The sequence below is a fragment of the Dryobates pubescens genome, chromosome 17 (genome assembly GCF_014839835.1).
Source record: "Dryobates pubescens isolate bDryPub1 chromosome 17, bDryPub1.pri, whole genome shotgun sequence".
Taxonomy (NCBI): Eukaryota; Metazoa; Chordata; class Aves; order Piciformes; family Picidae; genus Dryobates; species Dryobates pubescens.
The window spans coordinates 13,852,650-13,879,987 of NC_071628.1; the positions used below are offsets into that span (position 1 = coordinate 13,852,650).

The window sequence follows — 27,338 nt, forward strand, 5'->3', positions numbered from 1 at the left end:
CTCCTCCCCCCTGCCCGTGGCCGCCGGCGGGGACAGCCTCGACCATTTCAGCGGGCGCGGGGACGAGGGGCCGAACCCGAACGGCAGCCGTTTTCCTGAGCGCCGCGGCCAGCTCCACTTCGCGTCTTCAGCACCGCGGCGTGGACAGCGCCCGCCGGAGGCAGCTCCGCGGCACGCCCGGGCAAGGAGCGGGAGCAAGGGCGGGAGCGGGGCCAGGGCCGGGACCGCATAAGGGCGGCGCGGGCAGCGCGGACAGGAGCCCCGCGGGCAGCGGCCCCGTCCCTGGGCTGGACTCGCCAGCCGAGGGGGCTGGGCAGCGGCACGATGTTCCTTAAACTGGCGGTCGTGGTGCAGGTGCTGTCGCTGCTGGCGAGCCGGGTGCACGGCTTCCCGAAGCCCGGGGGCAAAGGTAGGAGCCTTTCCTAACACATTTTCTTCGTTTATCGATGAGATAGGGAAAGTTTTGCAGACTACAGATTAAGGAAAGTAAAAACTTTCCTTCCACTTGGCTAAAAGCAGTTCGATCATAACAAAACAATATTTCTGGCACAAGACATTGGATCACTGAAGTTACAATCTAATATTGAAGTGAAGAAAAGGGTGCTGGTAGAGGGGAAATCTCTCAGTTTTCTCAGTCTTTTCCAAGCAGTGTTTTCGTCTACAGCAGCACAAGTCTCTCCATCTCACTCGCTGTCTCTCCTGTATTCTATATGTCAGAGATTTTTAATCTCTTGGTTGTGCCAATCCGATTATCGCTATTTTAGTCAATCTCTTACGGCATTTTCCCCCCAATTTGTTTTTGAGTTTTCTTATCAGAAAGGAGTTAGTGAGTCTATATTTATATTTCTATTACATCGGTTGCAAAACCTCTCCTTCAGCCCCAAATAGTTGTACTTTGTTTAGATGTTTGGTTGTGTTATTGTATTCTCATTCTACTGGGAACGCTGAACTTTTTTACAAGAACTAGCAGTTGTCATCATATTTAAAGGAGAAAACTTTAAATTATGAAAAAAACCCCCATGCTGTTTCTTTGTAGTTGCATGCATCATGTAACTGAGTGTCTGTGTGTTTGTTCTAGATAAAGCTATACACATCAGACAGTTAAGTGTAGAAAGACCACTGGAGGAACAGGTAAGTGAAATTAAAAAAAAACAAAAAAAATTACAATTATCTTTGATTTTGGTCTTCCCATAATATTTTGAGCCTTCAGGTGCCAAATCCATGGCTTTTACAAAGGAGTTAAAAACAGATATTGACGGGATTTGGTACAAAATAGAGTTTCAATAATTTTAAAGAACTAGCGTATGGAGTTTTACTGTCCAGCATTCCAGAAGCAGATCATTAGCTCCAACAGCTCACAGATGTGACACCCCTTTGTATTGTATCCTGTGGGAATATAGCAGGAGCTGGGACTGAAGAAAGCAAACATATGTGGCTATCACAGCTTCTCATAGTGTCCAATTCTGATTAGAGGATTTGGTGGTACTGATAAAATGTGCTAAGCACATGATTATGTTCTACTTACTAAGGCAAACTTCTTATTAGGAGAGAAGACCAGGCATTAAGGCTTCTGCTGATAGTGATGAATTAAGAGATCATTCATTTTAGTACATTTATTCTTTCTGTGTTTTGTTTGTTTGATTGATTGATTTTTGTACACCAGATTGCTGAAGCTGAGGCAGACAAGAATAGGAAAATAGCCTCCCCAGGTAAAACACCTTTCCTGGTTTTATAACAATATTCATAATGCCCTTCAAAGATGTATAAGATTTTGTCATGGACATATTTTCCAGAAAATAATCCGGAGTTCAGGAATTATTCCTTTATTGATGACCTGAACCTTCTAAAATCAGTAGCAGAAAGAGAGAGAAATGAAAAGGAGAGGGAGTCGATTAGAAGCTCTTTGTATGAACAGCAGCTGGCCATTGATGATGCAGACTCCACCAAGAACCGCAGGCTTGTGGATGACTATGACTCCACTAAAAGTGGGCTGGATTATAAATTCCAAGGTATTCTATAATCATCTTTCAGTGACTTTTCGGTTAGACTTCTCTTGCAAACTGATTGCAATCATGAATGTTGAATTCTCCATCAAACATGTTACTGGAGTGTAATTTCCAGTTGTTGTATTACAATCAGGTTTTGAAAAACAATAGAACAGACATGCTCTTGATTTTCACAGTGTTGTTCTGTGGAGGAAAATCCAACTGTCTAATCTGCATTATGTTTTTTAGCAATTTAGATCTGATGGAAGAAAAATAGGACATGTTTTTAACTGAAAATGTATTTATTCTGGTTTGAAAGGAAGAAACACTTTTATAGAGAGCTAAATCACATCTATTTTTTCCAGACTTTGCATGCAATGTTAGATAAATCTCCTCAGTACAAAGCTAAAAGAAGTTACCAATGGCCAAAGAATACTTGCCTTTACAACAGAAGTAGTTAATTGACTTGTAGTTTGTGAGACCTCTAAGTCACAAGCAGCATTTAGCTCAGGTTATTTTTAATTGTAACAAAGTATGCCGATCACAGACCAAAGCTTACTTTTACCATACTCAATTTCCCATCAGTCATGATGAAATTATTTACCATAAGTAATGATTTTAGAATTAGAACTTCATTTGCTGAAATCTGAGCAAGTAGATAGTATGCTGCTTGTCATGATCTGTTTTGACTTAAGGGGCCATACAACAAAAGCAGATACCAGCCGTATGCATACAAGTAGACATGCAGCAGTGTTCTCTGTCTTGCAATTTTTTTCTGTGAACAGGTCCTGATTCTCATCTCTGTACTTTCAAAACAGTAAGTCAGAATGTCATTTTTCACATATGGAAAAGGTACACAAAGAACTTTTCACTGGGACTGATGTAATAGATTCCAACATTTTCCTAATGTATCTAAAAAGTGCTGAAGTGCTTTGTTCCGAAGAGAAGAAGATATGGGCAGATACTTTTCTACATGATGTCTAATCCAAATGAGTTAGGACAGTCAGCACAGTTAAACTGTAATCCTTTTAGATGATCCAGATGGCCTCCATCAATTAGACGGCACTCCTTTGACTGCTGAAGACATTGTTCAAAAAATTGCTGCAAGAATTTATGAGGAAAATGATAGAGGAGTGTTTGACAAGATTGTTTCAAAACTTCTGAATCTGGGGCTAGTAAGTATCTTGTTAATACTTCATTCAGCTGTTTTGTAGCTTAGTTTAATGCTCTCTGGAAAAACAATTTTGATGAACACTGTGTCAGGCTAATAATGCTGACTTGGGTGAAAATGAACCGGTCTCAGGCTCTAAGCAAGCTTCTTGACTCGTTTGGTTCAGTTCTGCAGTAACATTGTTGTTCCTGGGGTGGCTTTGCAACAAAATAGGCCAAAATACAGAATGTTTCTGATAGCAAGAAAACACTCACTCATAGTACTCCTCCCATGTCTGCCCTCATTTTTCCTTTAATTTCTCTTCTGATTTTCCTTGAATTCTTTTGTATCATCCATGTTTTTGATGTTTATGGGGAAAGGTTTGAGCTCATTTCTGTCCACCTACTTATTATTGTCATCAGCAGACATATAATGACACTGGGTAATTGAGGATACATTTCTCATTGTTACTGATGTTCAGGAAGCTGGCTTTGTTTCTATTCACTGGATGTCTCAGTGATTTTAGCCATTGCAATATGAGATTCTTACATTTTAGAGTACTGGCCTTTTCTGCACTAGATTTTGCAATTAACTATTGCATGGAGAATCCATCTGATTGCAAACAGAGCTGTGGGACAGCTGCATGGCAGAGTCTCATTCAAGTGACAGCTGTTATGAACTGAAGAGAACATTCTGATGATGCCATAGAAAGCTATTTGACTTTTCCCTTTCTGTATTACTGTATTCTGTTGTATTTATTCAGTTGTACAGAGGTATGTGGCAGAATATAAACATTTATATAAGCACACACATATATACACATATAGGCATACTGCACTTGCAGCTCAAACTTTCCAGCTCCATTGTGTTAAACCCTATATGGGTTTGTTTTCCTGTTGGAGATTATATGTGTGGGGGGTGGTTTACGTGCTTTATGTTGGTTTTGTGTATTTCATGTGTATATGAATATAAACTTGTATATATGTGTGTGTGCATGCACACACACACATCAGTGAAGGTATTACACCTAATTTGGCTGTGCTCAGCTTTGAAGCAAATCTATTTGAAGCAACCTATTTACAAAGCTTGGGTTTCATTTTGACATTTAATGTAGGAAAAACATGGTATCAGTACTCTGCACAAATGTTTTAACAGATCACAGAGAGTCAGGCTTATACCCTGGAAGATGAAGTGGCAGAAGTTTTACAGCAACTAATTGCTAATGAAGCAAAGGATCGTGAGAAGGAGTCTGAAGATTTTGATTACCCTCCAAGCAGAGCAGACAGTGATACAAAGGAAAAGCATCAGGAAAGAATGGTAATTTCTTAGCTAATCATTTTGACTTGCCAAATGGTACAAGTAGACCAATGCATTGCTTTGCTTTAGGGAATAATTTGTTCAATCTGGAATCTAAAGCTGTTCTTAAAGAAATTCCATCAGACATGAAACCAAATTGTGAGTTACTTGGGGGTTTAAACCAGATGCCAAGTTGAAATAACTTTGGGAAATTCACCTCATAATTAGGATAATGCTGGCATAAGATTATGATGCTATTTATTGCTATTAATTCTGTCACCAAAAGCAGTGTGCTTATAGATATTACATTTTTGTATCTTTTGTGGAGACACCAAGCAAAGCTGATCAAGCTAGTTTTGTTAATGGAGAAATTGATGAAACATTGGATAATACATGGGCATCATCTAATATCCTGGAAAGAAGAAACGAGCTGCCTTCTGAAGATAATTTTGAAGACCTCCAATATTTTCCAAACTTTTATGCACTATTAAAAAGTCTTAACTCAGGTGAGTCTATCATGTTTTCCCAGCAATATTTAGGAAAAAAAATAGAAAAGTAGCATTCTCTCTCATTTCTCCTATTCCTTTCCCACAGCTTCCCTAGTTGCAAGAGTCCATGTGCTTTAAATGTTCAAAATATTCTTTAAAATGCATTGTATAAACCAATTTGATTACTGAGTATGAGAAAACATTAAGAGGAACAGCACTCAGAACTGCAAATTGTGTGACCTATGTAGCCCTTCCCATCTCCCTTCAGGACTCCTGAACTGCCCCTTCAGGAGCCCTGAATTCTTGTCATTCCCATAAGGGCATGATGAAAAAAATGGGAAATCATTTTCTCCAGAGATCTTTCCAGTAACATCCATGTCTCCCAAGCCAACAGAGCTATGAGTAAATCACAGTAGAATGGTACCAGTAAATGAGTCTGAGTATCCCAGACTTTTCAGAAACCACAAGTTTGCTGTTTATTGCAATGAAAGCTCTGCATGTCTCTTCTTATTCCGGTGCTAGACATCATCACCTTCCAGTTATTGCAGGCAGGATTGTGGCATCTTGCCACAGCCCCTTTGTCAGCATGCTCTACCATACACCCACTCTCACTCTCTGCAGCCAACATATCTTCTGCTCTCTCCAGCACAATCAGCAACAATTTATTCTATAGACTCATTGTCCCATGGGAACCTTAGTCTTGCTTCAGACTGTCCTCATAACACCTGAATGGAGAGATAGAATGAAAAAACTGAGGGCATATTTTGCTCAAGACCAATCTACAAGCTTCATATTTTTCTTCCTGTTCTTTTCATTCTTCCATGGTAGTTTTGCATGCTAGTTCTTCTCCTCTTTCTACTCACAAAGCAGAAAGACATGCTGGGTTTGGCAGGTTATCAAGCAAATAGAGCCATTGGCTGCTCTTCTCTGCCTTGGTCTCCTTCTTTGTGCTGTTACCTGCTGGCTTGTATCAAGCTGGAGGAAAGGGGATTCAGTTGCATACTGCAGATGTGTGCTAAATTGCAGGAAACAACATAAAACCTGTTCAGCAGCTTCCCAAAGGGTCTGGCCCTCTTCCAAGGCCATGAGTATGTTTCTGACTGACCCTGTCTGACATTGCCTCTGTCTCTGTTGGCTGCTTCAGTGATGTCTTGGGGTGTAGGAAGAGGCAGTGTAACTGTGACAGGGAAGTTTCACCTGCTAATGTGGAAATAACAGTAATACTGTTCAGCAGAGAAACACAGTGGAAAAAGAAGGCCAAGAAGCAGTAATCTTGGAGACAGTCAGAGATATGTATGGGCAAGAATGATGAATTTTCTTATGTGCAAGATGAATGTTTGTATCATTATTCTGAGTCATGATCCTCCCAACCATGTCATATTATGTTTTCCCAGTACCCGAGTCATGGTCTTGTGCATGGTCACAATCTCATTTGAGATACTTTATGTTTTTGTCATTGAACTTGTGTATCTATAGGAGAAATTACCTCTGAGCTATCTTCCTCATACAAGGCCAGACTGATCTACTTAGACAAATAAGAGAAAAAGACAGAGATTGTAGAAAAATGCCTGTATCTGCCCTCTGACCAGCAATTCATCTCAGCCTGTTTAGTGTTCCTGCTTAGTGTCTGTAAAATGGAATTAATACCACATGACTTCCATAACATAGGCCTTGAATACAAAACACTATAAAAAAGAACCAAAGTATATTCAGCTGTAGTTTGCAGGAGCAGTTTAAAGGGAAACATATATAGGAGTTGTCTTTGCTAATCCATCACAGCATTTTGTTTTTAGAGAGCAAGTTATTTTTTTGTGCATGAAGTTTGTGCAGTTTGCAGAACTAAGTTTTTCCAAGTTGCCATAAGACTCTTGACTAGTTTTGCATTATCTCCTCACACAGAGACAGAGGCAAAAGAGAAAGAGACCTTGATAACTATCATGAAAACCCTGATCGATTTTGTGAAGATGATGGTTAAATATGGAACAATCACACCAGAAGAAGGAGTTTCCTATCTGGGTGAGAGTACATACTTTATGCAACAGTATTACTGATGTTGTGTTCTTAGTCTACCAACAGTGATAATTGTATTCTTGCTCTTACAAGTCCTGTTCCAGACTGGTTCATTCAAAATGTTACAGCTGTACTTTGAAATGATTGATCATTTATTATAGCACTGTTACATTCCAAGCTGCTTTAGTATTTCCATCTAACAAAGGAAAGGTTATTTGTCAGATATGTATTTAAAGAATGATTCAGTTTTCACACCTGTGAAGCACACTTGATTTCAGTGGCTTTAATGTTTTGCTGAATTATATCAAAATGGATCAGATGCCTCCATTTTCTGAGAAGAATCTGTCACTGCCAGCACCTTTAATCTGTCTTCTGTAAATACCTGGAGTAGATGTGATCTAAGCCTATGGTCTTCTAGCAAGTAAATTCTTTCCACCTGTGGAAAGTGTTACATCTTGGCACAGGAGCAAGTTTTCAAAGCATCCTTTCCTGGATCCATTTTAGGATCTGTGGCTATGCAGATTTTGTAAAACTGCTGTAATTTCCTGAAAAGGGATTTGTAACATCCTGGAGTTGGTTATTGTTTTGTTTTCTCACACACATCTCCTGGCTTTTGCGAACTCTTTCATGTTAACTGTTGGTAACCTTTCTAGTTAAACAAGCAGAGCTACAGAAGAAGGGCTTATCTACACAAGCACAACTGTTCGATTTTTCTGAAGTATTCTTGGTCTGGGTTAGCCTGAGACGTTTTTGTTCACATCAGGCAATTTCTCAGTTTAATAAATCAGCCTTGTCAGAGATAGGACTGGCAGTGATCTTTCATGACTTCTGGTGACTTATTTGATAAGGGCTGCTGCAGATACATGATTGATTGATGCAACTGTAACTGTACAGATTGATTATCCATTACTTGGCTACAAAAAAATCCAATGGATTATGATTCACATTCAATGCATGATTGCATCTCCTCTGTAAGGAATCCATTATATCTCTGACCAAGATTGTTCTTCTATTTTCTGTGAGAATTCCTTGCATTTTGGAACATGTGGGCAATTTATGCTATAGCTCAGTGGCTGCCAGTACATTTAAAGTCAGATGTGCACAAAGAAATGGTTGATTACAAACACAGTGCTTTCAGTGTCATTCTACAAATGAAGGTAATATGGCTTCAGCAGATACTATCCTCACTGATAGCGTTGTGCCAAAACTTAATAGACTATGTTCATCCCTGATGCAAGACCACTCAGATAATGGAACTACACTAGGATATATTTTTCATGCTAGAATTCAGGGCAATTGCTCACGTTGGCTTTGCTTTGTGTAAATAAATACTGTAACCCTGGAAACAAGCTACCATGATGACGTAGTAGAGGGCAGGGATTAGGTTAACAGTTTCAGAGATCTGACTTAGTCTGAATTTAAAGCAAGACTATCAACTGTTGTATCTGCAGACTCTGTCTTGCAAATTAGTGATTTATGCAGAAATAGACTTTGTACTCCAGCAAAGCAACTTGCTGTAGTGGAAAAACCTTTCTCATAGGTCTCAAGTTGCTTCTGTGGTATTCTTTATTTAGTCTTGATGTTGAGAAATTACTTTAAAGCTGACCTTCATTTATTGAGTTAATAGTCTCAAATATTCAAGAACAGGAGAGTGTTAGCTTCTTGCATGGCAGCAGTTTTATTGCCACCCTTTCTCAATTGAAAATGACAACGTAATATACCCTGTAATACTTGAATAGGTACAATGATTCTTGCTGCAGTTTGGCTTGGGGAATTGATGCCTAGCTGTGTTTATTTATAGCAGATAAGGGAATTAGTATGAATGTCTGTCAGAAAAAAAAAGAAACTATTAAAAAAAATAATTGGCAGCTTTTAGTTGCTCCCTCAGTCCAAAATTAGTGAGCAGATCCCCTGCCAGTTGGTGGAAAATACCTACTGGGCCTGTGATTATATCCTTTCTCTATTTTATTACAGTAGGAAACTGCCTGAATTACTTTTCCCCTCTTTGTGGCTGAAGCCATGCGTAAGCTATGTCCCTGAATTATGCATTCAAAATAATAAATCTTTTACTGAATCTATGTCACAAGCTTCTGTGCCTCTCGCACAGATGCAGAGGCAGTGAATTCGAATGCGTATACCAGTAACAGCTGGTTTGGGATTTGGAAACCACAGCATTATGTCATCATTTTATCCTACTCCAGGGGAAAGTATCTTGCGGCTGCAGTGAATGTCATTAGGTTTAGCTTTAAGTTGCAAAGGGTCTTGCTGCAGTGTGATGCAAGAAAAACACACATGCACACACATAACAAATGCAAGTTGGACAAAGTTCATGTTTTCATACACATATTCAGTATTGTGTAATACATATTTAAAAGCTTTTCATATGCTAAATATAATCTAACACAGAACCCAAAAGGCCAAACCCAGTGTATTCATATATATATGAAAGAGCAGAAAAAGCTTTTACAGTATGTATTGAGAACATGTAGCTCTGGAGTCATTAAAGAGAGGCTGTAATAAACTGATATAAAATGTGCATTCAGCTGAAATGCACAATTTCTATTGAGTGCCCTAGGCTGGCAAAATGCCACTGTTTTCTATCACTTCTTTTCTAACTATCAATGCTGTATTTTGGCATGCTGGGAGCAAATTCTTCAGTGGAGTGCAAGCCTCATAATAAGTTTCTAGCCTGTTCAAAGGCTTTCAGAAATCTTTCTAGAAATCCTATTTGCCATCTGCAGACTGAAAACTGATTTAAAATAATTTTTACAATTCAAAGAATGGACAAATGTTGTTGGTACAGAAAGCATAAGGTGGCTTGTGAATTTAGATCCAACTGTGGTATCAACTTGTCCACCTGTGAGTTAGTCGTCAGCATCCAGCAAATACTGCTCAAAAGCAGTACTCTCCTTCATTGCCCCAACCTGCCAGAGGCACAGGCTGTTATCACTGAACAGCTTGAGCGCTGGGAAGGACTTAGGACAGTTAGTGAAACACTGAGTGCTCTTGGCAGGGGTGCACTGTCAGAGTGGAGTGAAAGAGTTGGATCGCTCCACATAATGACTAGTGGAAAGCAACAAGAAGCTTTCAGAGATGTTATGAATGATTCAGCATAAAATATTTCATTATTCATGCATTCATGTTGTTTCTGTTGCATAAATAGCTGATACTGAATTGTGCATGCAGAACCAGAAGGACTACATCCTTCATGGTGCTGAGTGCTTCAAGAGAAAAAAATAACATCTGAGCCAGTAGCAGAACTCACTTTTATTTCAGCAGAGCAGGATGCTGAATGCACTGCACAGATACTTGTACTGCTTGAATATTAGTTGTGACTAGTATCCTACTTTCCTTCATTTTCCTTCTCTCAGTTGAGTAGTGTCATGGTGGTGATTCACTCTGATGGCTTTTCTGACAGAGCCTCCTATCACAGGCAAATATTAAGGACAATCTTCATCTGTAGACAGAGACTTTTTGTGTGTGTGCTGAGTGACTTTTCCTCCATATACCAGGCTATCTAGCTAATTTTAAAATTAAAGCAGATCAGTCCACTCCCAGTCTGGTAAAAGCTCTATTTATAGTAACTATGTAAAGCAAACTATGGGCTTCTAATAGGTTTATTTTAATAACGTTGTCAGCTTAGAAGCAGGAACAAATGCTTTCTGCCAGTTTGCTCTGATACATTTGCAAACCTTTTCCCACTAATAAGACCAAAATAATGAGTGGTTTTAAGAACATTCTAGGAAATACTTGTAATTATAGCCTAGTGGATCATAACAGACAGAACTATCATAGACATGATAGATGAATTCCTGAGAGGCACCAATGTGTATGTATGAATTCTTCTTACACAGTGCATTGATTATATTCCCCTGCTATATGCTGCTTGCATGAGCAGATTTGTAGCAAATTCATCCATTGCTGCCCCAACCAAGTGAAAATTGTGTTATCCAATGCAGCCTAGAAATGTAAATTAGTCACAGGCACATTGTATTCTTCTGGAGTTCTCACTGACACATAGCACAAGCTTCTGCCGTCAGTACTATGCTGTCTCACAGATCTGTAGAAGCTTCATCTTGATACTGTATATAATGCATATTTTATCACATCTTATGACAGAGGATGGTCATTTTGTTTTCAGTTTCTAAAGCAGGGCTTCTATATCTTCCACAACTGAACAATGTTTCAGAAGAGAAAGAGGCTAAGGAGTGAGAAGAAAATTAAGTTTAAGCACTCCATAGCTTTGCTCTTTCTGAGGGGGATCTCACTTTTCACGTCCTTGAAGTAGAGCATTTAGATTACCGGAGCCACAGTGTACAACACACAGCCCACAGCAGACCAGCTATGGACAAATCTCCCATTGATTAGGGAGATATTGCTCCAGGTTATTGGTATACAGTGTTTGAGTTATAGCTGCCTTCCTCCATAGACCAAATCAAAGCCACCTCTCACACCTCCTCCCTTTGGCTCTGACTCACTGTCAGAATCTACACTCTCCCCCATGCCTGAGTAGGAGATTGTGTTGGTCAGAAATGGGCATGAACAGATGTCTCTGTTTACCTCTTCTACCCCCTCATAATTTGTTCTCTGCGGACAATTGTAAAGAAGACCAAACTGCAGAACACTCTAGCATTAAGGAGATGATGTTTCATTGTTGAGCTGTTGCTGTACACACATTCATTTTTCTAAAGTTACTGTTGGGATATTGTTTTGCTGTAATAATCTTTTTTACACAGATTGGGACTGTGTGGAAAAGAAGTCCAAGGGGAATTCTGCCTCTGGAAAGTCCCCTAAGTTGATTTTTAACATGTCTGCCTCTCCACGCTAAGGAATGTGGAATAGCTGTTCTGCCTCTCACATTCGTGCTTGGTACAATCCACACGTCCATTTCTTATGAAGGCAAAGCTCTGCAGTTTCCTCAGCATAGGCCAGTGCATAGCAAATGCAGTCTGGCCTTTTCCTGGGAGAGGAGGACTGATTAGAATACTGCAACTAATGGCTGAAGTCCTCATCAGCACAGATGCTGCAGGCCAAAGATCCAATCCTGATATGTGTTTAGTTAGGCATGAACAGGCGCAGAGCCAAGAGTGTGAGGCAAAGAGCAGATCACAGCACAAACTGGCATCAACTTTCCTCTACTCACTGTGTCCAGAAGCAGATGCTCCCTGATGCAGACTGTGATTTCAAGAGGGTGAGACAAGGTATGGCTAAACCAGTGCCAGAGGCTGCAAGTGATATATGGACAGTGTCATGTGGACCTTTTGTTCTTTCATTGTGATCTGGGAGATGAAGGGCTCTGAGAGTATTTCATACAGGGAAAGGTTCATGCATAATACCTTATTTTTCTTTAAATGTCCTTCTGTTTTTCTTGGTTTGTTTTTTTTTCCTCTCCTCCCAAAGGGTTCTTTGTTGCTGCTGTAGGTTTTCTTCAAGCCATTAAAATCTTCAATTGATTTTCCTTATCTGAATTTCTCTTTGGTGCTTTTCCTTGCCCAGTATTACTTTATCATATGACTGATGTATACAGCTGCCAGTGGGAGTCAGATAATTTCAGGCAGTTCTCTTTTCTCTGCTATTTATTTTGTATCTGATGAAGTAAGGTGACATAGATGGCAATCTACTATGCTGTTCTAAGAAAGACCAAGGATTCTCACATACCTGAAAAGTAGAAATCAGGGACACCTCAAATGGAGGCACTGGGCCAAATACTGAGGAGCAGCAGTGATGGTGTAAACTATATACAAATAGTTAAGCCCAAGATGAATTTGTATAAGATAAAAGGATGTGCAAACAGAGTGTACAATGGTCCCAGACAAAACTGGAACCTGGGAAGTATGTTGTTTGCAGACCCCACTGCAACTTACAGCTTTTCTCTTTGTAGCATCATCCCATGACTCATCCATGTCTGTCCCATGCTCCTTCTACATTTGCAGAAAAAAAGGATGGGGTTTTGCTCCTAGATCTTACCTTCTTTTTTTCCCCCTCATTCACACATTCCCTGCATAGAAAAGAAATGGGTATGTATGGTGTGAAAAGTCTATGACAGGTAACCTCACAGTTCTTAAAACACAGGACCTTTAACACTACAGTGAGATATGAAGCATCTGAGGGCAATATGTGTAAAAGCACAGCATTTCCAGTATCCATAGGGTCTAACTTTCATCACATATTTTTTGGGGGAGAGAAACAGTAGTTTTAGTATTACAGATTCTTTATTCTACCACATTACATGGTCATCAAGTCATGTATACAAGAACAAAAATGAATATATTACAGTTCATTCCTTTGCTTTTCTCTATCTACCCTTCAAATTTGCAGCTATTTCTTGCAAATGAATCACCTCCTCTGTTGCCCTCCATTGCCTCCATTATGCATGGATACTGGATACTTTGTAAGAAACCTCCATCTCTTGTAGTGTCTCTTTTGACAAGTACATTGCTTTGTTCCTGAAAATCTGGAGGTTTCTTCATGGTTCATGTTTCTAAAGAAAGGAGGGTAATCCTTTTAAATTTTTCTGACTGTATTTAATACTGTATAACCTTCCCCCCACCCTTACTTTCTGAATTTGTTCTCTCTCTGTTGACAGCTGAGCACTGAAACCATAAGTTATAAGTCAAGGTGATGATGTGGGTGTGGATAAAAAGGGTGTCACTGAACTTTCAAAACTAAGCTTCATCCCACTCCTGCAATAGAAGAGGTTGTATTTCACTCTCATACCATCAGGCTTGTGAAGTGCATGTTATCAAAAGACTTAAATTGGGTGCACAGGCCATGTAGCAGCCTCAGGATGGGAAAGGACAAGGGGAGAACAGCTTTAGGAGACATGGATTAATACAAAGGAAATGCCCACAGAATATTTAAAGGATAAGTCTTAGAAATAGTCTGTGAGGTAGGGAAATTAATAAGGGTAACAAAGACAACTTGGTCGGAGCTTTGTTCACCTTAAAACACATCTATTTAATTGTACTTTACTTTTGGAGTTGCTTTTAATCTGCTTGTCAAGTGATACTGCTGCTGTTTTTATTTCAAATCACTCTGGCCATCTTGGCTGTAATCCATTTACACGTGATACCACTCCCTGGGGTTTGTCACCTGACATGTCATTCCTCATCGCAGCATTATGCTTTGGACACGCGCTCATGACAAATCACCCAAACAGGAAGATTCAAAAAGAAAATGCTGTATCTTGACATGTAAGACAGGGAGTTAGAAAGGAATAGGGAATTTGCAAGGCTGAGACCCATCTGTAATCCCACGATGGAGAGATTTCTCTTGTTCTTCACAGTTTAAGCAATTTTATGTGACACATACATGATACACCTACCAGCTGACTAAAGATCAAATTCTGCTTTTGGTTACTTTGGTGGAAATCCAGTGGATGAGAGTTCATTCACCTGCACTCATGTAAACTGAAAAGGAGAATTTAGCTAAAGAATTAATCAAGTATGCTATTCCCCATAGAAATGTCACAAGTGAATGCTGAGATGTCCTGAGTTTTGTCACAGATGGGAAAAGGCCTTATGAACTCTTAAGGATCATCTACTGCAGGAGACAGAAGAGCCCTGGGAGAACAGTGGGATTTTAATACCTGAAATACGTGTATATCATACAAGCAGTTATCAGCACAAAGCTTTCTAGCTGCTGCTGTAGTGTATGAGATTGAGATTGATTTCAGGTACTATGATCATCCTTTTTTTTCCCCTTCAATAAACACAGCTGTATTAAAACAGAACAGCAAAGCAGGTCTTTCTGCAGACGCTTAATGACATGAAATCTCAGCTTCACTCAATCTGATGAGAATAGGATGTGAAACTGCCTCCCAGGTGCAAGACAATTCCACAGATAAAAAAAGCCTTTGCAGGAAAATTTGCAAGACTACAGAAAATACTGTAATCTATCTGTACAGAATTTGCAAGACTACAGAAAATACTGTGATCTATCTGTACAGAAGGGTCCATTTCAGGTTTCTGTTACCAATTCCATTAAATACTCAGATGGGGTACCTTAGTTTCTGCCTCTCTAATCAGAACAAAATAATACAACTTATATTTTTTCACACAGTAGCTTTTCCCATGGATTTAAAGGGTGCTACTGCAGTGCATTCTCCCAGAATAAAGATAAGCATTCTACTTTTATGCAATTCAGATTTTTGGATGCCTAACTTGAAGGGCTTCAGTGTTTCAAAAGTGCTGGGAATTTGAATTTCAGATGCAATTAATAGGATCTGTTGTTGTGTAGCCCCTGTAGAAACTGGGACTAAGACGTCTCAGAATGCCTAGTCAAAATAGCAACCCTATTGCAGCATGAAGCTTTGGTGAGTCATCCCAGATCAAAGAGCAAGCTAGAAAGAGGCCAGGCAGAAACCAGATCTTCTGACTCTTGGTGTCTGGTTTGAGTGATGAGATTATACTGCTCTGCGGAAGCTGGCCACCGGAGGAGTGACCTGTTTTACCAGCGGAGGTCACTTCCATTAGCTCAGTAGTTACTGTTCTGTTGTTTTAATTAGTGCCATTTGAAACAAGTGGCCAGGTCTGTGGAAAGGTCAGTACCTTTCTAAACTCTTACTCTGTAAAAATTATGTTGCTAGGGAAACAATACCGGAAAAGTAATCAAGCCCTGTTAGACCTCCAAACACACAATGCAGTTGCTTAGCTGCTGGCTGGGCACATTTCAGTTGTGAAGATGAATCACTCCATCAGCGTAACTCAGAGCAAAATGGGTTCAGCTCTGACCTAGCCACACATGACAAGTACAAACATGTTTTGAAATTATACCAGCTGTTAAAGACATTAATTCTGAAGTGGAAAAAAGGGCAATAAATCCCATTCAAGGACTGGGATTCTCTGGTTATATTATCTCTATGATATATATGTAGGTACAGCAGATGGTCTCCATAAACATGAACAGGCTTCACTCCTCTCTCTCTCATGCAGAAAATACGGCTGCATATGAAATCTTGAGGTTCGTGTCAATGTGCCATCCAGCTAACAAGATACTTTCAATATTTCTCCTGTGAAGTGTTGTCCTTATTCAAAGGCCTGTTCTATACATCTGTTCATATCTTTACTACTAAAATAAAGCTTTGAAAATGGAATATAGTTGTTGTCATGGTCAGCCTAGTTAGCAGCAAAGCTTGGATCATTAGCAGTTAACATGGCCCTGTTATACTTCATATACAGATCCAGCTGTTCAATGAATATGGCTGGAAAACAATGCTTATTGCCATATTAACATACTTGACAAAGTAGTAATGGTGTATTACTCATCTTAAACTCAAATGGAAGGGTTAGCCAAATCAAAAGATTCAGAGAAACTGTAGAATTCCTGATGAGATTGAAGAAGTAGCTGAATAATGGAGAAGCATAAATCCTATTGCCTTCAGCAGCACAATGCTGCATGTGGACATGTGTATGACTTCTAAACACTGATGTCTCTCAACATAACAAAGACATTTGGAAACATAATCAGTATGCAGACATTTAAATCTTAGTGTCTAAGAGGGTTAGAAATCTGTCTTGTGGTGGAGTTTTTTGGTTTTCTCTTAATACAAGCTTACTACACTAGAGTCTAAATGCAGAGACTCTTAAGACAATACATAAAGGCACTTGTGAATCAATACACTTACATATGTGTGGCTATTTAAACAGTTAAATACTCCTATTTATTTTAAAACACTGTGCTTACACTTACATTTAAGGTTAATTTAATAAGTTCTGATTGATTAAGATCTAAAATCAGCAACATTTTAGCATTTGCATGAATTAGTGAAGGAGAATAATCTATTCACTTGAACTTACAAAGGGTTTTTAAGTTCGTAGCTGTGTATCTTATCCTAAAAACTGTGCCTCTTGCAACAGAGAAATCTTTATATTCCTGCTGGAATACTAGTCTCATACTGATTCAGGAAAAAAAATAGTATCTTAAGCTCAGCTGAAAGGACTGTTTACTGTCCTTTCAATAAGCTTTGGATCAAGTGATTAGTGAGGCATCAATACCGCCACTATAATTCTCGCTTGTTTTTTCCTTCATCAGTATGTCTGATCCAGCTTCTAACCCAGCCCAGACCCTTTTAGTTTAAGGCATATAGCAAGGTCAGAAATCACATTAAAAAAGGATATGCATCAAATGAAAACAGCTTTCACACACAAACAACAACAACAAAACCCCACAAAAAAAACCCCCCAACCAAACAAAAAACAACCAAACCTAATGTAATGTGGAGCTGACAGGGTGCAATCAGGGAGGGTGCCAACAAAAACTGCTTACATTTTAATTTTATGTAAATAACAAAATTAAGAGCACTCAAGCAGACAGGATTATGTGATTTCTCATCAGATGGCAGACAGAATTGCTTATGGTGATCTGCCATGAAGAGAAATGTGCTTGCTGGAAAACTAATCTTTAGGTTTCAGTGCTGAGTGTCTTTCCAGTGGATAAAATGGATGGATATGAATTTTGGACTTGCACAGAAAATGTAATCAGAAACATTTACTAGCCCCACAATATCTATTCTGCCACAGTTACCAGATCTCATACTAAATATTTTTGCTATTTATATAAAGGGAGTATTGACAATTTAAACCCAAGTCTCTTCAAAATATCTCACCGACTAATTGGCACCTATCAAATTTTGCATCCATGTTTAACCAAACCTTTAAGCTGATAAAGGGAAAGGAGATTCTATACTGTGTTTGTAACGTGACTAAGGAAGAATGGCAGATTGGATGATGGTCTGTATTTGTGAATAACTATTAAATGTTATATCAGAAAGACTCTTTTTTCAATACATAAGCATACAATGTTTATATCTGAAGCATCCATCTTGATGAAAAAGTGCTTTTGCTTTCAAATTAGAGGAGTTCCATCCTAAAATTTACACAGAAAAGTGTTTTCTAGATTTCTAGAGCGTTATACACAGCCACAGCTACCTACTGGGTTGCCAGGTAAATTATTGACTTCAATAATATGAAAAATATTTGTCTTAATCAGTTCAATTTACTGATTTGTTTTACCCAAATTATTCTAAACCTTTTATTTGATTTCATTTCTGATGAAATCGTATAAAATCCAGACAGATAAGCAGTTTGGGATAACGTTTTCCCACCAGGATGAAGCATGTGTTTTATAGCCTTATATTCTTCATGAAGTTAATGGAAACCTTTCAATGCTTTCATTAGAATAAATTGCTACAGGTACTTTTATTTGTATTTTGTGACTTACATAACAAATAATTAGATAATACATATGCACACATTTGCTGTCTGTATGAACATTGCTTCTATTTGATACATTTGACATGATGTAATTGTTGGGGTTTGTAATAAGATTGATTAAAGTTCTTCTAGTGTTGGCTCTGCACTAATTCATCAGAGACAAGAATGAAGACTATTCTTTTAGATTTCTACTTACCACTCGAACCGATGTTGCAAACATAGTATGGATTCTGCATCATATGTGTTGAGTAACTGAGGTTTGGATTTGTTTTGTTTGGATTTCTAGAAAATTTGGATACAATGATAGCTGAGCAGACAAAGAAGAAGCTTGAGAACCCTTCCACTAAATCCAGGACAAAGCTGCCAGCAGGTATTTATCCTACAATTTTCTCTCCTGGAATAACATCCTCAGTCAAAATCATACTAATTCCCTCCATTTAAGAAGGACATTGAGACTTTTGAATGTGTCCAGAGAAGGGCAACAAGGCTGGTGAGAGGCCTCAAGCACAAGCCCTATGAGGAGAGGCTGAGGGAGCTGGGATTGTTTAGCCTGGAGAAGAGGAGGCTTATTGCTGTCTACAACTACCTGAAGGGAGGTTGTAGCCAGGAGGGGGTTGGTCTCTTCTCTCAGGCAACCAGCACCAGAACAAGAGGACACAGTCTCAAGCTGCACCAGGGAAAGTTTAGACTCAAGGTGAGCAGAAAGTTCTTCACTGAGAGAGTTGTTAGCCATTGGAATGTGCTGCCCAGGGAGGTGGTGGAGTCACCATCCCTGGATGTATTCAAGAGGGGATTGGACGTGGCACTTGGTGCCATGGTCTAATCATGAGGTCTCGGGTGACAGGTTGGACTTGATGATCTTTGAGGTCTTTTCCAGACTTTTTTGGAGACTTGATGGGGTGCTTGGTGCCATGGTTTAGTTGTTTAGGTGGGTTGGATTGGTTGGTAGGTTGGACACGATGATCTTGAAGGGTCTCTTCCAACCTGGTTTATTCTATTCTATTCTATTCTATTCTATTCTATTCTATTCTATTCTATTCTATTCTATTCCAACTTTATTGATTCTATGATTCTATAACTGCTTTAGAAGCCAGATTGCTAGTTATAGATACAGTCCATCAAGGACCCATAGCCACAGCTTGGGTGTCTAAATACAAAACAAGAGAGAAATTTTTACTTAACTGTCCAGTCTTTGAGAAGTATCTTCATGGGTCTTTTCTTCAGTGAAGTCCAGACATTACACACATACAAGAACAAGAGGTATCAATGATTTTTAAGACTTAAATATTTTTTTTAAATCATTATTTGTCACCTTTGGATACAGTGAATGTACATTTCCTGTCATTTTTCTCTGCACAAAGGAACATACCTTTAGGCACTACATATTATTGCATTTTAGTTGCCTATATTCAGCTACCGTTTCTCAGAGCAGAAACAGGCATTCCTGTTTCCAGAAGTCTGGGATAGAGATGACCTTTAGAAACTACTCTTAGCTAGACTACAATGAGGTTCTTCCTCAATAATCAGTCAAAACGCTTTACTTCCTAAAGATGGCATCGATGTGACTTAGAAATGCTTTTGGTACATTCAGTACAAAAGTGTTTATTGTTATCTCTATAGACAAGAGTAGTGAAGAAGCAGACAGTACGAAGGAAGAGGCAGCTAAAATGGAAAAGGAATATGAAATTTCAAAGGATTCTACGAAAAATGAAGAACAAAATGCAGGAGGAAACAGTGAAGAGCACAAAGGTACAAAATAGCCATTGCTATTGCCTCATATGTATGCTCCAAGTGATTGGAATCTTTTCCTATCTTTGGTATTGTTTTTCCATTGTGTTAGCATAAGCATTTTGGTTTATAACTACTGGGAGTCATCACAAAACAGTTTGTTTTGGAAGTGTATTTTTTTGCTTACTTTTTAATACATGAAACTATATATCTTGATGAGTAAGGCTATAATCTTTCACAGAATTCCTAGCCCCTTTTGAGAGCAACATAAAATGCATTTTAACACAGTAGCGCAAAGGATTTTGCTTCTTTGCATCTGTGGCTTCTCATTGAAATCAGATCAGAATATTCAATGCCATGCTACATTAAACTATATTAGTTAAAGTTCCTCTATCCATGGGGTGCAAATAAGCTGTTATACCTCAGAGCAAATCTTCAGAGGACAGCATGCCTCATTACAGTGCTGAACTTTTGAAGGAGGATCTTTGTTGGGGCAAAAATGTTTCAGCGGGTGATTATTGCTAAGGATTCAGCAAAAGCATCTACATTTTGTAGTCAGTGGATTAAAAAAACCCTGCTTATAATCTGTTTTGCACTGATGCTGGTTTTTTGATGCATGTTTTCACTGCAACATGCTCAGTAATTAATTGCAGTGATCAAGACTAGAGTAGATTGTAGTCCATTGGTCATCTGGTTCAGTTGTCATGGCAGTGCAGACATTTAAACTATAAGCCACCCACAGATAGAAGGTGGCATTTTTTCCAGGAGTAGTTATTTGAGCATAGAAGAGGAAAATAGCTCAAAATGGCTGTCTGATTTCACAGTAAAGAAAAATTGTCTCAGCACCCATGGGAAGTGATAAATAGCTTATTTCATTTGACTGTTGAAGATTTTTCTGTTCAGTTTGGTTCATATTTTCTTCTATTCCCTTCAGAAAAATGTCCAGTACAATAGCTTTTCAGAATTGGATCAGTATTTAGTTGTCTGGTCATGAGCCCTTTGCTCTTTCACAGAGTAACATACTATAAAGCTAACTCTGCAGTCCTGACTCAAAAATTACGGCATATCTATTACTATATCCACTTACTAATGGAACCAGACATGCATAGCTGGCAGTAGTTGCCTTCTGCATGCTAATCAGAAGAGGGTTTTTTTCCCTGACAAATGTAAGAACATTACATCAATAAAGCTCCAACCAAGTTAAGAATTCAAAATCCATTAGCCAGAATATTTCCTTATGGACCTTATTAGATAATCCCTGAACTAATTCTGTCCTGTGTGCTTGCTGGTCCAAAAATAGCCATCACTTTAAAATTTCTGTTACAACAAGGAGGTATCATGGTAATTTTAACACATCCTTTTCTTCAGGAAATATAAATAACTGTATTTCAATTTGTCTTTCCAGTGTCATAAGCTTACATTTGCAGTATCCTGTTAGTATTACTATATGGAGCAGTTTTCTGACACTGTTGTATATAAGCAGATACTAAAACCTTTCAGTGTTATTAAAGTCATTGCTTGCTATCTTAAAAGCTCCATCTTTGCTGAGTTATTATTATTATCAAAAAGCTACAGGTTGCCTTTAAACCACATAGGCAGTATCTGTGGATACCACTAATAGTTGTTTATACAGATCAAAAAAGCCATCATCCTAAGTTTGTGGGTGATTCATCTTGCACAGACAAAACCTGCTAGCCATCTGTGGGAATTTTGCCTGACTAAGGTTGACAGGACTGAGCATTTAAACAGAAACTAAGAATAGTTTTAATCTGCCTTCACTGTGACCAGCTTCACCCAGTTAACCAAGCTGCATCAATCATTGATGCAAGTGCCTGATTTGTCTCTCCTCCTTTTCTCTAGGGAAAGCTGAGGCATATTTGGAAGCAATCAGGAAGAACATAGAATGGCTAAAAAAACACAACAAACAAGGTAACAAAGAAGGTATGAAGTAAAAAGCCTTGCTAGTGGGCTGGGCACCGTATACATTGCAAAACATGTAATTTATATTGTGTTATATAACTTAGCATTATATTCTAAGTTAAATAATAGTAATGTGAAACTGTGTTTTTCTAGATTATAGAGAAAGTGGTGTTATAGTTAAATAATACAGGCCATGTCAAAGTTAAATCAGTTAATGAAAATAGTACATTCATGTAAACTGGCTTGAACAGCTGTGGGCCACAAAACACACAATGAGCTGCCCAGATAGACAGGGTGGTCTGCTTGTCACCAGCTCACAGTGTGTCACTTTTGTCCAGTGCTTCATTTCTCTATTCAACATATCTTTTCATTACAATTTTATACAACGAGGTAAATGTGTTTTTAATGTCTGGATATGTCTAGAAAAGCTCAGTGCATCTGGCTAGCACTGTCCATGCCAACAAAACCAGCAATGTGTTTTGTTTCACAACCATAAATAGTTAAGATACAAACTTATGTCATTAGCGCTGTAATATATTGGGTTACAGCCCAAATCACCTCTAATGACTTGCAGCTTTCAGACCCAAAGCTCTGTAGAAGGAGAGCGGTGACTGAAGCAGTGCTTCCCAGCTGCCCCACCATTTGACTCTTCTTCAGAGGCAGGGCTGTGCAAGAACTGGAAGGAGGGAGTTAACAGCAGCAGGATTACTAGTTTATTTTCCACAGATCTTTATTAATCCATATCAATTTTGCCTTCAAGATTTAAAAAGCAAACAAAACAAACAAACAAAATGAAAATAAAAAAACAACCAACAAACAAAAAACCACAAACAAAAGGCAAAACAGCCAACCCAAGACTCCTATCCCTTCTATCTGCCATTTTTTAATCTTCTGTTGTCACCCCCTCTCGAAGTGAAGGTTCCTGGCCAAGGCATCCATCCCTGGGGTATGACTGGCACCTGGCAATAAGGATTCTTCTTGCACCAGACAAGCAGACAGGGATCTGAGATGTGATTAGCCTTGGATAACCTAGTCACCCTCTCTATGACCTGAAGTGTGTATTCACAACACAGTCATTTTCCTCTACAGCAACTCCATCACAGGAAGGACTTTTAAACAATTTTTTCCATCTCTAAAATTGTTTCAACACAACAGCAATGATAGTAGCTAGCAGCAGGTTTGCTCAAGAGTTTTCCTGCCCATTCTAGTACATGTTTCTTTTTATTGATGTACACATTATAGTAATAACCATGTGTGATTACCTCTCTGTATTGCACATATTATCTGGGCAGCCCCTCACTTCTCTTCATAGTAACCTTTTCTCTGCACTGCTGCAGTCTGAAAATGGCTGTGACTGCAGGTCAATGGCATTTTATCTGCCTGTGAATGCATTAAGATGCATGCTCCCCGCGCAGATGGATTTTAATTTGCACTAAAATACCTTTATTGTCCTCTGGCAATGGAATCAGGCCTTAAAGTGAGTGTAAGTTATGACAAAATTAGAACAGCGTTCTTGCTTTCCTGATGCATTATCTTTATTGTGCATTTCCATGCATTTTATTTTTGTAAAATGCTAATTCAGTTCTCCTGGGATGATGTTAAAGGAAGTGCAGTTACAGTAACCTTATATAACCATGAATTCATTGCACCATGTTTCTTCAGTACAAGATTAGGTGGTATCGATGTGCTCATCAATCATTTCTTCACTTCCACCTGGCTGCTAGTGGAAAAGTGATTCACCAAGTAATTTGTGTATTAAAATGGCCACTCTATTCCACTCCTGCTCATGGATTGATTTACTCACTGAATATAGTTCAAGAGGTTTAGGTTTTCTTCAGGGAAAAGGTTGGAGGTGGAAATCTTAATTTCATTTTCCCAGTTCAAAAATATCGATTGCCTATTAAGGAGACAGGCAAACTTGAGTGGATAATCTAAAGAGGAAAGCCTAGATGTCAAAAGCCTAGATGTTGTCTTGATAGGCTTTTGTATCCAAAGTTTGGTTTGCATATATACAATCATTGTAGGCCTGTCCTTAGTATCTCCCAGACCTGGCTTGATCTTTATAACCAGTGCTCTTTAAAAGCATTAACATCACTCCCACCAACAGACATCAGCTGTTGGGTTTTCTATTGCATTTCATCTCCAAAGAACTGCACTGTGGGTCACTAAACTAATACAGGCAAATAGCAGGTTCATATTTTTCACAAGATTCTTAGGTAATTTGTAGTTTCACAACACTAGAAGTAGCCATTTAGGAATTAAAAGAAAATCTATAATTAATTTCAATGGAAAAATCACTCAATTTGGATATGCAAACAAGACTTCCCTTCATTGACTGTAGCAGTTTTATAGCTCAATATAATGCTGCAGCTGTTGTGGTGAATATAGTAAACCAAAGCTGATTTTTCTAATTACTTGATCAAACTAATAGGTTGCAAATAAGTATTAGAAATTAAGCATCATCAATTTGTAGGAAAAAATCAAAGTGCCATGAGATACATAAATCAGCCAGAATTGGATAACATCTTAATTGTTGTAATCTCCTACAGAATGTTTAGTAATTAAACTTCACATCTCTTCATAATGATCTTGGGCTTGTAAATAGTATTCCAAAAGAAAAATAAACTCAGGAATTTTAGTGTGAATAATGTGGACATTAACTTAGTATCTGGTCTTCCATTCATTTCCATTCCATGGTATCTTTCACTGGAGACTCTCATTCTGTCAGCATGAATGAAATCTTGTTATTAAATTACTGGGTACTCTTTGTCCCTGTTACTCAAATAGGATGCCAAGCAGGTTACATCCTGTTAAGTAATACCAGGAACAGGCCAGACATGAAATCCTGGCCTCAATACAGTAAATGGCAAAATTCCTATTAACTGAGATATGGAGAGGACACCACTGCAGCAGTGGGGAGTTTTGAATATCAATTTTCTGAATTGCTCACTTGAAAGTGCCTTATACTGTTATAAAAATGATTGCAAGCATTAATTTGCTGCTTAATGTCTTTCTCCTTCTGGCCAATTTTGGTCACTCATCCATAAAAAGAGAGAAAGTCATTATTGTCTGTTTCACTAAGAATGTACAGTTTGAAAGATGGTCCTTCCACTTAGTGCTGTGTGCTGATACACATTGAACCACATTACAAAATCAGTATTAATATATCCTGAAGCTCCTGAGTGTGGGATTAGTAATTGATACTGAAAACTTCAGGATGTATCTGGGTTTGTGAAAGATACTAAAACATTTAACTTAGTGTGAACCTTTAAGACTGATGGTTTCCAGACTACTAACTTGTGATTCTAACAAATGAAGTTTCACACTTTACATAGTAAATTATGTAACCGAAACTTGTGTTTCTGCATGAACCTGCTGGATCTGGTGCCAGAGTCACAGATAATCAATAGGTTACTTTTTTTCTTTTTTATTTGGAAGACTGCTCTGCAGTGGAATTATCTTCTTGGAAAATAGTGATCTTTGCAGTATAGGAGAAGACTCTTTAATCTGTATGGTGTGAATCATGCTGCATAGATGCAACCATCTATCAGAAAAGCAGAAAGGGTCTTTCAGCATTGTATTGCAGACTGATATACAAAGGTTGTTGAAAACTACTTTGACACTGTCACTGTCACAAAGACTGCTCACTGCACTATTTCTCATGTCATGCTTTTTATGTGCTGTATCAAGGTAAAGAATAGTATTATTTTGATTCACTTTCAGGAAGTTGCTTTCTTGAATTTTCACCTACAAGTGTTTGTAGTAAGTGGGGACTTTACTGGGGTTTCACTAGGAGACAGTCAATTTAATTCTTTCTTTTGTATCCATTACAGCTGTGAAAATAATAGAGTTTTAACAACATTTTTTTGCTATGCAGACTGGAACATCACATCTCTGGTCCAGAAAATGTTCTTACTTTGGCATTTGCTAGCAACCACTCAAGAGAAAGAGATGATTATTCTTCTTGAATACCAAAACCACCATGATATGTAAAAAGACAGTGCAGATGAGGGGGTTTTGTCTTTGCAAGTTGCATTTGTAGTGAATTCTCTTCATGTTGGATAAAATCCATTTGTTGGATAAACTTTACAATGACATTGTTTCTTTGCTGAAGCAGTATAATGGAAATGACTCATTGTGCAAATGGCTTCTTATTTTTTCAGACTACGATCTTTCAAAGCTGAGAGATTTCATTGATCAGCAAGCTGATGCGTACGTGGACAAGGGCATCCTGGACAAAGAAGAGGCTGATGTAATTAAACGCATATATGGCAGCCTGTAAGAAGCTAGTGGCTGCCAAACATGTAGAAAAGTAGCATAGCTTCCCCCACTCCTGGCTCAGTGACTTATGATCTGTTAATTTGAGGATATCATTAGAAATGCTCTGTTTACATTGTACTGACAACTTTCCAGAGAGAAGTGAAGAGCTGTAGTGCTCCCCACACTGACAGCACACTGTATTTTCCTACACTCACAAATCAAACTAAAGGCCACATTCTAACACTGAACTTCTATTTGATAGGGCAAATATTTATGTAATGTCCTCTTGATTTATTATTTATGTTTGGTTTACTTTTGTAGATAAACCAATCATTTCTGATGGAAAAGGTCTTTTATGGCTACATCTTTTCGCTCTCACTCCACTGGCTTTCTATAGATGCAACTATGTAAAGGGCATTATTAGAAAATAGTTCATAGTTCTCTAAATAAAATGGTTGAAAATATTTTCCCTATTAAAGTTTTCATTAATCTCAATATGATTTTATATTCAGAAATCTTGTTTTAAAATCTGTGTACCTTTTTTTCTTCACTCTTTGTCATTTCTTTATGTAGTATTCTGTGACTTGGATTACAGTGTCCTCAGCTAACTGATAACTCTTTGACACAACTGCCTTTCATAGTACAGAGCTGTATTCCCCCCACTGTGGCTTCCTTCAGCATGGATAAGCATTCTCTTTGGTGCACCATTTGGTGATTGTGCATGCATAATTAGTTGAATACCTGATGTAAGTAGCCTGATAACAAGTGTAAATAGCCATTTCTTTAAAGAAAACAAAAAGGGGGGGGGGGAAGGAAAGCAGTTTGAGTTATTTTGCATGGGAAGGGGAGTTTGCTACTAGAGATGGGTTTAGGAATATGGGCCCTGCTTTTCAGAAACACTTAACTTGAAGAAACTATCATATCTCTTTATTTCTGAATATCAAGGCTGTGGTGTGTTTACTGACTTCTGGTCTGCACTGAGCAGTATTCTTTTGGATGTATATATGCTATCACACCTCCTAAAGAGTGAAAACCCAAAACACTCATCTCACCTTCTTCCTCAGTTTGCAGAGTTTTTGAAGAGCAGTTTATGAGAACTTTTATATTTAAGCAAATGGATAATTTTACGTGTGAAGAACTCATGAAGCAAGATCAAAGGTAAAGAAGTTTTTAGAAAAGTAAACTGAGTTCCAGAAGATGTTAGTCCTGAGACTTATCTCCTGCAGCAGCCAGTAGACTAAATGAGCTTCAGGAAAGAGCTGTTCTCTTTGGTTACAGGTTCTTCACT

General features: G+C 38.5%; 1 protein-coding gene across 2 annotated transcripts; it reads left to right on the top strand.

Moving 5' to 3' along the window:
* SCG3 (secretogranin III) lies at positions 1-26,545 on the top strand. 2 transcript variants are annotated; one of them, XM_009897234.2, is made up of 12 exons: positions 1-409; positions 1,079-1,131; positions 1,664-1,709; positions 1,794-2,009; positions 3,018-3,160; positions 4,291-4,452; positions 4,760-4,937; positions 6,819-6,935; positions 18,429-18,512; positions 19,763-19,891; positions 21,731-21,799; positions 25,954-26,545. In XM_009897234.2, the coding sequence occupies exons 1-12, from the start codon at positions 325-327 to the stop codon at positions 26,070-26,072; spliced, it is 1,401 nt and encodes a 466-aa protein (XP_009895536.2). In that variant the 5' UTR covers positions 1-324; the 3' UTR covers positions 26,073-26,545. The 2 variants fall into 2 exon arrangements, with proteins under 2 accessions (XP_009895536.2, XP_009895535.2); XM_009897233.2 differs by having other exon boundaries at positions 2-409; positions 21,731-21,811.
* Positions 26,546-27,338: the final 793 nt, after the last annotated feature.

Coding starts and splice junctions, on each gene's coding strand:
- SCG3 (XM_009897233.2), top strand. CDS start 325: ATGTTCCTTAAACTGGCGGTCGTGGTGCAGGTGCTGTCGCTGCTGGCG. Junction 1,132..1,663: donor AAAGACCACTGGAGGAACAG/GTAAGTGAAATT, acceptor TTTGTACACCAG/ATTGCTGAAGCTGAGGCAGA. Junction 18,513..19,762: donor CAGGACAAAGCTGCCAGCAG/GTATTTATCCTA, acceptor TTATCTCTATAG/ACAAGAGTAGTGAAGAAGCA.